This window comes from Marmota monax, unplaced genomic scaffold (genome assembly GCF_021218885.2).
Source record: "Marmota monax isolate L192 unplaced genomic scaffold, Marmota_monax_Labrador192_F-V1.1 WCK01_AAM20220418_F8-fsc00409, whole genome shotgun sequence".
NCBI lineage: Eukaryota > Metazoa > Chordata > Mammalia > Rodentia > Sciuridae > Marmota > Marmota monax.
In genome coordinates this window covers 233,577-244,386 of record NW_026693620.1, presented here as the reverse complement: position 1 = coordinate 244,386, position 10,810 = coordinate 233,577, and the positions used below count along the sequence as shown (strand labels likewise).

The following is a 10,810-nucleotide window of genomic DNA, read 5'->3' as shown; positions in this document are numbered from 1 at the left end:
GATGGATTCTGGGGTTTCCCAGTGGGGAGCTGTCTTCAATGTGTCTGATGCTGAGAATCCAATCCTGTCCTTGGCACCCTTCTTCTACATAATCAAGTGCAAGCAAACAATCTCATGCCTTCTGGACATCCATTGTTACAGAACTGCTTCCTTACTAAATCTGCACAAACTATAAATGTTTGCTAAAGAATAATTATCTTTCAGAAACTTCTATTTCCAAGGAGTTTACTTAGGGCCACTTTGGCATCCTTATTCCTCAGGCTGTAGATCAGAGGGTTTAGCATAGGCACAATAATAGTGTAAAACACAGAAGACACTTTCCCTTGGTCCATGGAGCTGACTGATGATGGCTGCAGGTACATGAATGCTAGAGAACCAAAGAAGAGACCAACAGCTGAGATGTGGGAGCTGCAGGTGCTGAAGGCTTTGGCTCTGCCCTCAGTGGAGCGAATGCGCAGGATGCTGGCTATGATGAAGATGTAGGAGCTAAGAATTGTCATGGTTGGTAAAAAGATGTTAAATGCACTTGATGACAGACCTAATACCTCATTTATAAATGTACTGGAGCAAGAGAGCTCTAGTAGAGGAAAAAAATCACAGAAGTAATGATTTATTATATCATCCTTACAGAAAAGCACTCTTAGCATGTAGGTTGTGTGAACTATGGAACCAATCAAGCTCATGCTATATACCCCAAATACCAACCATAAACAGACTTGATTAGACATAGTAACATTGTACAGTAAGGGGTTACAGATGGCAACATAGCGGTCATACGCCATTACAGCCAACATGTGACACTCTGCAATTGCAAAACCAATGAAAAAGTAGAATTGAGTCATGCATTCAGGGTAGGAGATGATGTTTTTCTCCATCACAAAGTTGACCAGCATTTTGGGGACAATCACAGTGGATTGACAGAAATCAATGAAGGAGAGATTGCTGAGGAGATAGTACATGGGGGTGTGCAGGTGAGAGCTCAGCCTAATCAGTGTGATCATCCCCAGGTTCCCCACCACTGTGAACACATAGATTCCTAGGAAGAGAAGGAAGAGGGGCAGCTGGAGCTCTGGCTTGTCTGTTAATCCAGAGAGGATGAACTCAGTCACTGTGGAATAATTTCCTTCTGCCATTTTCTTCTGAGAATTCTAAATAGGAAGAGAAAAAAATTAAATAGTTATTTATTTTCTGATCACACAATGATTTGTATAAGAGAAACTTTAATTGTCTTTTTAGCCAGGTATTTTTTTTTCAGTCCTGAATTGTCAGTAGTCAATGATGTTGGTATCACAGGAATATGTGACATGTCAATAAATATCATACTTAACTATACCTATGTGTGTTACATGCCTTAAAATATGTTATTAGTAGGACCCAGTCTCTGAACACACAAGGAATTGTTTTGGTAAATTTGAGTTTTCTGAGTGTTTTCCATTATTTCTGTAATCCTCTCCAGTCCTCTGCAGAGCAAATTCTTAATTTTTATGTGAAAAATAACAATAACACATGTAATGATGAAAAACTGAAAGGCTTTCTTCCTAATGAACAATGCAAGATATCCACTCCCTGCACTTTTATTCAACAGCATACTACAGGTCAGGCTAGGGCGATCATAAAAAATGTATAATAAATTAATATTGGAAAACAAGAAGTAACACTATCTTTCTTATAAATAGCATAATCTTATGTATAGAAAATTTCACAAGGAATCTACCAAAATAACAGCTGGAACTAAATAAAAGTGAAGGAAGGTGGTAGAATAGCCTATCAGCCAAATAACTCAGCACTGAGCAATCAAAAATCCTTTTGAAATAGCATGAACAATAAAATAAAATAAATAAGAATAAACAAAAAATTAAATGCAATACATTTAACTTAAAATAAAAAAATAATTTTGAATTTAAAAAGATCTCCATAAATGGAAAGACATCCAATTTCTTTAATCAAGTGACTCCACCTGTGTAAACATTAGTACTACCCAGATGGATCTGGAATTCAGTGTCATTTCTTTCCAACTCCCAGCCCTGTTTTTTGTGGGCATTGATAGGCTGTTGTAGTCAGCTTTGTTACTACTGTGATTAAAAGACCTGATAAGAACAATTTCAGAGAAGGAAAAGTATCTGGGGGCTCACAGCTCTAGAGGTCACAGTCCATAGACAGCCAGCTCCATTCCTCAAGGCTTGAGGTGAGGCTGAACATCATAATTCAAGAATGCAATGGAGAGAAGCAGCTCAAGACATGAAGATCCAGAAGCAGAGAGACTGCACTCACAAATACAAAATATATACACAAAGGCACACCCCCAAAACACACCTCCGCTAGGCACACCCTACCTGTATTCACTTGCCATTCAGGGGATTAATTCACTTAATGGGTTAAGGCTCCCATAACCCAATCATTTCACTTCCAAATGTTATTGCATTATCTCACACATGAGCTTTCAGAGACACCTACTATCTAAACCATAATCCAGGCTGATAATAAAATCCTTACAAAAATGCAAGGATTCAGAGTATCAAAAAAATTTGAAAGAGAAGAACAAAGTTGGAGGGCTCTCATTTTGCTATTTGAAACTTTATTACAAAGTTAGATGGTGTGATTTGTGTCTCAAGTATAGACATGCAGATCCAAGGGATAAGAGTGACAATCCAGAAATTAAAACACATCTCTGGTAAATTGAGTTGCTATAGGTATTTCATGGCAATTCAGTGGGGAAAATATTCTTTTATATTCTTTTGAGCAAATGGTGCTAGAACAATAACTATGAGCAAAAGATGTAATTTGGGCTTGGGAATGCAGCTCCTTTGTAAAACACAGGACCAGCACCATAAAGCCCTGGGTTCAATCATCAGTATTGCAAAAAATAAATAAATAAAATAAAAATTAATTTGGACTTATTTTTTTAAACCACACTATCCACAATAAATGAACTACAAAATGCTCCTAGAACTAAAAGGAATAACATAAGAATAATTTTTTAGAAAGACTGAATCCTTGTGACTTAAGTTTTAATAATGGTTTCTCAGAGAAAATACCAGAGACCACCATAAAAAATAGTATGTTGGACACCATAAAAATGTAAAAAAGAAAAATGTCTTTCAAATAACACTATTCACCTAATCCACCTAGCTTATACTTCAGGTATATGTAATACAGCAAAATGTACCCTACTGTCATGTATAACTAAAAGGAGAAAATAAAGACATTATAGTCCAAAAACATATTTTCTAAAAGCAAAACAAAGAAACCATTCATAAAATAATATATTTAATTTCATAGATGAAAAAGAGAAATAAATTTGATCTTCATATAAATTTTCAGTTATGTCCTCATTAAAAATCACGTTACTTTCCTTGAAAAAAATACCCATAGTAATTCTATAATAACACACTATATTGGAAAGTAGTTTCAATTAATAGTAGTTTTGCTGGATATTAGTAATAGCAGGGAAATACTTGTGGTCAGTATACATCTATGTATAATATTCCAAAGTGCAAAAATGCATCCTACTGTCATGTGTAACTAATTAAAACAAATTTTAAAAAATTTTAAAAAGAACTCTAACAATTTAACAATGAAAAGGACAAATGGCCCAGTTGGAAATATATCAGAGGATTCCAGTAAACATTCTTCTCTTTGAAGTATACAAATGACCAATAAGCCCCTTAAAATATGTTAGTCATCATTCATAATTTATTAAGGATATTCAAATCATAACCATAGTGAGAAAACATTTCACATCCATCAGAAAGTCTATAACCAACAGGACAGATAAATATAAGGGTTGACAAGAATGTGACAGCATTGGAACCCTCATCAATTGCTGCTGGGACTGTACAATATACAAAGTTTTAGGCAAACAGTTTATCAGTTCTTTAAATTATGAAGCATAGGATTACCACATAGCCCAGCAATTTCAGCACTGGGTGCATATGAGAATTAAAAAAAACACTTACACACAAAAATTTGCATGTGTATGACCAGAGTAATTGTACTTTTAAGAGCCAAAAGATTAGAAGCATCTACATGTCCATCCAGTGAAGAATGAACAAGCAGAATGTAGCATGCCCATATGATAAGAGTATTATTCTGCAATAAAAAGGAATGAAGAACTAAGATATGTCAAATCATGAATGAACCTGAAACATACTAAATGAAAGAAACCAGACACCATACATTGTATTATTCTATTTATAGGATGGGTCCACAACAGAGAAATACATACAGAAAGCAAGCTTAGAGTCTGGTGGAGACTGTGGAAAAGGGAGTTATTAGGGTGGGACTGCTCATGGGTATAGGGCTTTATTTTGGATGGTGATGAAAACATTCTACATTAGAACACAGTGATGGTTGTAGACTTCATAAACATGCTAAAAAATTGAAATGCATACATAGAAAGATAAATTATACAGTGTTACTTATATTAAATAAATTTATTATTAAATTAAAACAAGAAAATAATAATGAAATCATTTACCCTGGTGCTTAGGCCTGTGATCCCAGCATCTTGGGTGGCTAAGGCAGGAGGATGGCAAATCCAAAGTCAGCCTCAGCAACTTAGCAAGGTCTTAAGCAAGACCCTGTCTCTAAATAAAAAAATTAAAAATGGGCTGGGAATGTGACTCAGTGGTTAAACACCCCAAGGTTCTGTCCCTGGTAACACATTATCATCATCATTATCATCATCATCATCATCATCATCATCATTCTTGACACCAAACATTCCATCATAACATTCTGTTGAATGTCACCCTATAAGTCTCCTCATCTAGTTTAGGCCTGGTATATTCTGTACTTGTGTAAAATCTGTTCATTGTCCTTTTCTCCAAAAAAATAAAGTAAATTTTTTCCACATATGAAAAAATGTGCTGGTTAGCCTGAAAACCTGTAACAATCTTTTGTTATCATGGGAAATTTTCTCTTCAATACATCATCAAGGAAAACATAGGCATTTTAAACTTCTATTAAAAAGTGATAGACATAATGCAGACACATACTCAATTTAAAATATTCCTTCTATGTCTTCATCAGAGAAAAATATCATCAAATAGTAAAATAAATAAAAATAATTAAAGAAGAATGAATCACAGCACCTAGAAAGATAGTCAGAAAATCTCTAACAGATTTAAGTAGTTACCTAGCAATTTGCTTCTTGACACCTGCTTTCTTCTGACTCTCCACGGGCCACTTCTTGCAGAGGACAACTATCCCTAATTCTGGGCCAATTCTATACTTTTACTAGAAAAGCTGAAGTATGTTTCAAGTAGAATTGTTAACTAATGATCAAGCCCAAATGTTACTGATATTGTAAACCCAGACCTGGGAGATTCCTACTTACCTCTTATAAAAGCTGTTATTTATTTCAGCACATCTCTCTACTTTACCTCTATTCCTGAAGCTGAACTTCCATAGTGCTATGGTTTGAATGTGTCCTTCAGAGTTCATACATTGCAAACTTGATCCCCAGTGCAACAGTATTGAGAGCTAGGACCTTAAGAAGAGATTAAGTCATGAGGTGACTGGATTAGTGGTGTTCTGAGAATGGGCTAATAATCAGAGGTGTGGGTTCCTAATATAAGAATTAGTTTGTTCCCTTTCCTCTATTTCATGTATGTCCTCTTTTGTCCTTTATCATTCTACCATAGGCTGCAGCAAGAAGACCCTTGTCAGAAGCACCCTTTGACCTTAAACTTCCACCCTCTAGAATAGTAAGACAGATAAATTTCCGTTCATTATACATAATCCAGTGAGTGGTACTTTGCTACAGAAACACAAAACAAACAAAGAAACATATTCTCCCATAGTTCCTACTCTTTACAATTTTCTAGCTGATGACTTTTTCTATGTTCTTGGCCTCTCACAAGGCTGTCCCACGAAATACCAATCCCCATCACAGAAGCTCCATTTTTTCTTGCTCAGTCATTGCAACTCTGACAAAATATGTGGGACTTTGACCCATTCCATGTGACCAGCTCCCTCTGAAGTCTGACTCTGACACATGCTCTTCATTACTACTGCTTCCTGTTCTGATTTGCTAACAGTACCTCTGTGCTTCAATGTCTTAAAACTTCCTGGAGATTTTCTATCAACCTACCCTGCATGAGTAATCTTAGCCTCCATTTATATGGTACATCTTCAAGGTGAATGAATCATAAGCCAAATACCAAAACAGTCTAAGGGGATAAAAAGTTTGATTTGTTCGCTTGATTAACATTTTCATTAAGATAAAATTGATATGCAAAACTGTACATGTTTATTATATACAATTTGTTTAGTTTAGTCCTAGGCAAACACTAGTGACACCACTACCTCAATCAAGGTATTGACATACTTATCTCCTCCAAATATTTACTTGTTTCCCTTTGTTCTTTTTATTTGTTGTTATTGTTGTTTGTGGCAATATTGAGTATGAGATCTCCTCTCAATTTTGAAGTACAATACCATATTGTTTACCTCAGGCATCATACTGAACTGAACATTTTCAGGACTTGTACATCTAACATGATTAGTAACTATTGAACAACTACTCCCTGTTTCTCCCACCTCCCAATCCCTGGTTATCATTATCATATTCTCTGTTTCCATGAGTTTTACTGTTATAAATACCTTAAAGGAGATCATGGAGTGTTTGTTCTTTTGTGATTGGCTTATTTTATTTAGGGTAGTGTCATCCATGTTCATCCAAGTTGTATAACATGGCAAGTTTCTATTGGGGGAAAATTGTTTTAGTTCTTATAAAAGGAAACGGTGTGACTCAGAACTATCATAAGATTGATAAAGTATTCCAAAAATTTGCATTTAATTAGATTCTTACTGCATTATTAAAGTAAAATAGTTGGATACTCCTGCGTTATCCTGAATTTAGTAAAGTATTAGACTTTACTACAAATATCTTGTAGTCTTATGGACATTGAACTGTTCTGTGGTGTAGGTGAAAATAGAGAATAATACTTCATAGGTATGTGAAATCAGGAAATATATTTGACTAAACATAAGTCAGAAATTTTGAATTATTTTTTCCATAGACTTTAGTTTTGTCTTCAGAAAGCATTCTACCAAAATCTTGGATGATGCCATCAATAAGTTATTATGACATCATAGATAATAATAATGAAGATTTATATTGGGGATAATGCTTCAAGAAGTTATTGTTAAGGGGTAAAAGTAGACTTATATTAAATGAAGATAATCCTGACACTGTGGAGCACCCCTGTATTCCCAGCAGCTTGGGAGGCTGAGGCAGGAGGATTGCAAGTTCAAAGCTAGCCTCAGCAACAGTGAGGTATCAGGCAACCCTGTGAGACCTTGTTAGTAAATAAAATACAAAATAAGGCTGGGGATGTGGCTCAGTGGTTGAATGCCCTTTAGTTCAATTCCCAGTACCAAAAAAAAATGATTAACAATGATAAGCAAAAAGTTGACTATGGGTGTTCAGGATAGATAGATGAATAAAGAATATCCCCTGTTCAGAATGGTAGAGCCTAGAAGGGGACAGGGAGGATGATTAGCTACTGTGGTAAACACCTTGATAGGGCAAGTGCTACTGGACATGCTAACATGGTTCTAGACCATTATGGGTGTCTATGAAGGCTTCTGTATTAAAACAAACAAAAGTTTTCCTCTTCTATTTCCCAAAATATATCACATGACGGGCCTATTACATGAAAGGAACTATGTTTGCCCTAAGATTTAATGCAGAATTTCCTTTTGTTTCTCTTTTCTTCTATCACATTATTTTGTGTAATCCTATTTAATAGTTAAAGCCCTTTCTATAATAGTGACATCACAGTTAATAAGACCAAATTCTGTGTGTCCATGAGTGTGTTACTTTTGCCTTGAGGCAGCATGTACTAGTTGGAATTATCTATCAGTAACTTACCAGTTTTTTATCTGCACCTAATTGTAAATTCATGACAGGGTTGGCACAGTGCCTTGTATATAGTGAGTCTCCGTATAAATGTGACTAATAAAATGGTTACAAGAAGCTTAGAGATGGGTTAATACAGGTTCAAAATGAAAGAACAAAGCCCATGTATTGCCTGAGTTGAAATGAGCAAACAAAATAAGTATCTGCCTTGATTTCATACTGTGAAGAACGGGGAGATGATTAGGGAACCTGTGCTCACCAAGGAATGTGGCTCTGAGAGTGAGGACAAGGAGAGACAGGTAAACAGACACCTGCAAGTCTATTAACACTTAGGGAAAGACTGCAGCAGAATGTTCTAAGATTTTAAAAGTCATGGTCTGGAATTCAGACATACCCCTCCTTCTTTTCAGACAGGCCAATGCTGTATAGTTTTTCTTCTGTGTCACACTGGATGGAAATTACTGTGATGATGTGAGGAGGTGACAGACCAAAGGAGTCTGTTGAATCACTAATCTTGATCTTTGCTGAAGCTGATGCCCAAAGCCACTTGACTCTGCAAAGCTGGGCTGATAGGACGATTTTTTATGCTGGATATAAGGGTATAAATGGGAACAAACAATGATAATGACGTCCCACTGAAACCTCATCTCACAAGAATGAACTCTGGGGAAAACTGACAATTTGAATTTCCTTTTCCTCATTACATTTTCAAGGTACTATCAATGCTCTTTTGTATTTTATTTAGTTAGTTAGTTGGTTTTTGCTTTTATTGGTATATTATTTATTTTGACATAATCATTCATGCATAGAGTTTAATTTACTCCATTTCAGTTTCTGATACCCCCTTGCCTTCTCGTTTCTTTCCTTCCCTTCGCTTTCTTCCCCTTCCCTCTACCCTCCCCCTGGTATGCTCTTTCTACTCTACTAATCTTCCTTTTGAGTATTTAATTTATTTATTTATATTAGCACTTTATGCATATACATAAGAGTTGAACTCACTGTGGTGTATTTATACATGCACATAACATAATTTTGTCAAATTCATTCCGCATTTCCTCCCCTTTCTCATCTCTCCTTCTTTCCTCTCAATCTCCTTCTTCTACTCCAGTGATATTCCCTTTTTCTTTTTGATATTCAACCCACTACTTTTTCTATTACTTTTGTTTGGCTTCTGCATATGAGAGAAAATATTTGACCCTTAATTTTCTGAGATGAGTTTATTTCATGCAGCAATGATATTCTCCATTTCCATCCAGTTATCAGAGAATGCCATAATTTTATTATTTATGCTTAAGTAATATGTGTATATATGACATCTTAATCTATTCTTCTATTGATGGACACCTGGACAGGTTTCATATCTTCGCTATAGTTGCCCTGCTCAAAATATTTGTGTGGTTGTATCACTAGAGTTTACTGATTTTAGTTCTTTGGGATAAATACAAAGAAATGGGACCGACCACTGAGTCATATGGTGTTTCTGTTGCTAGTTAAATCTTCACACTGTTTTCAGAGTGTACTAATTTTTACTCCGACCAATAATGTGTGAGTGTACATTTCCCCCCACACCCTCTCCAGAATTTATTATTACTTGAATTCTTGATCTGACTGGAGTGAAATAAACCCTGTGTGTTGTTTTGATTTTCATTTCTTTCATTTCTTTGAACATTTTTTTCATATAGGCATTGGGCATTTGTGTTTCTTCTTTTGAGAAATGTCTGTTTAGCTATTTCTTGATATGAAATCTTAGGGTAGTTTTGAGTTCCAATTCCATGATCGTTAAAAATGTTAAAATTTTTTCAAACATTTATTAGCTATTTGTTATTTCCTTGTAGAAATTTCTGTTTGGTTCATTTGTCCAATTATTGATTGAGTTATTTGTTTTTTCCAGTGTTAAGTTATTGAGTTTTTAATATATTCTGGATATCAATACTCTGGAAGAGAGTAGCTAGCAAAGAGTTTCTCCCTTTCTGTAGATTGTCTTTTAATATTCATTGTTTCCTTTTCTATGCAGAAGATTTTAATTTTATGGCATCACATTTATTAATTCTTAGCACTATTTCCTGACTTTTAGGGGTCCTATTAAGAAATTTATTGCTGGCACCTATATTTTGGAGAGCTAACACCACATTTTCTTCTAGTAGTTATAAGGTCTCTGCTCTAATTTCTAGGTTTTTGAACAATTTTGAGTTGATATTTGTGTAGGGTGAAAGATGGGTATTTAGTTTTCCTCCTTCTACATATGAATAATCAATTTTTTCAACACTAATTATTAAAAAGACTGTCTTTTCTCCATGGCATGTGTTTTGCCCCTTTGTTCAGGATCAATGATTACATCTGTGAGGGTCTGTCTCTGTGTCTTCTATTCTGTTCCATTTATCTATGTGTCTGTTTTTAGGTCAGTGCCAGGCAACTTTTCTTGCTCTAGTGCTGCAGTACAATTTGAAGACACTTATTATGATACCTCCAACAGTTTGTGTTTCTGCTTAGAATTGCTTTGATTGTTCTGGATCTTTTATTCTTCTAAATACATTTTAATATTGTTGTTTCTAGTTCTATTTTTTAAAATTGGTATTTTGATGGAGATTGCATTGAATTTATATGTAGCTTTTGGTAGTATGGTCATTTTAACAATATTAATTCTGCTTATTCATGAACATTGAAGGAAAGTCTTTTTCTTTCTGAGGTCTTATTCAATTTCTTTCTTCAGTACTCTGTAATTTTCCTTGTACAGTTCTTTTACTTCTTTCCACATTGCATTTGAACCACAAGTAACACTATTATTCCTGATAGGTGCAACACTCTATCCAAATGTTAAGCTCCAGGAAAAACAAAAGTGACTCATTTCTGGCTTAATACAAGTATTGGATAACACAGACGATATAGTCATTTCTGATGTTCATTCTTCTTTTATTCGTCAATAATAAACATCCTGAGGTTTAG

General features: G+C 35.0%; 1 protein-coding gene across 2 annotated transcripts; it reads right to left on the bottom strand.

The window, feature by feature from the left end:
* Positions 1–200: 200 nt before the first annotated feature.
* On the bottom strand, positions 201–3,972 carry LOC124103174 (olfactory receptor 8G50-like). 2 transcript variants are annotated; one of them, XM_046459678.1, is made up of 2 exons: positions 3,961–3,972; positions 201–1,139 (listed from the first exon to the last, which is right to left on the bottom strand). In XM_046459678.1, the coding sequence occupies exons 1-2, from the start codon at positions 3,970–3,972 to the stop codon at positions 201–203; spliced, it is 951 nt and encodes a 316-aa protein (XP_046315634.1). The 2 variants fall into 2 exon arrangements, with proteins under 2 accessions (XP_046315634.1, XP_046315635.1); XM_046459679.1 differs by lacking the exon at positions 3,961–3,972 and having other exon boundaries at positions 201–1,142.
* Between the last annotated feature and the right edge of the window lie 6,838 nt (positions 3,973–10,810).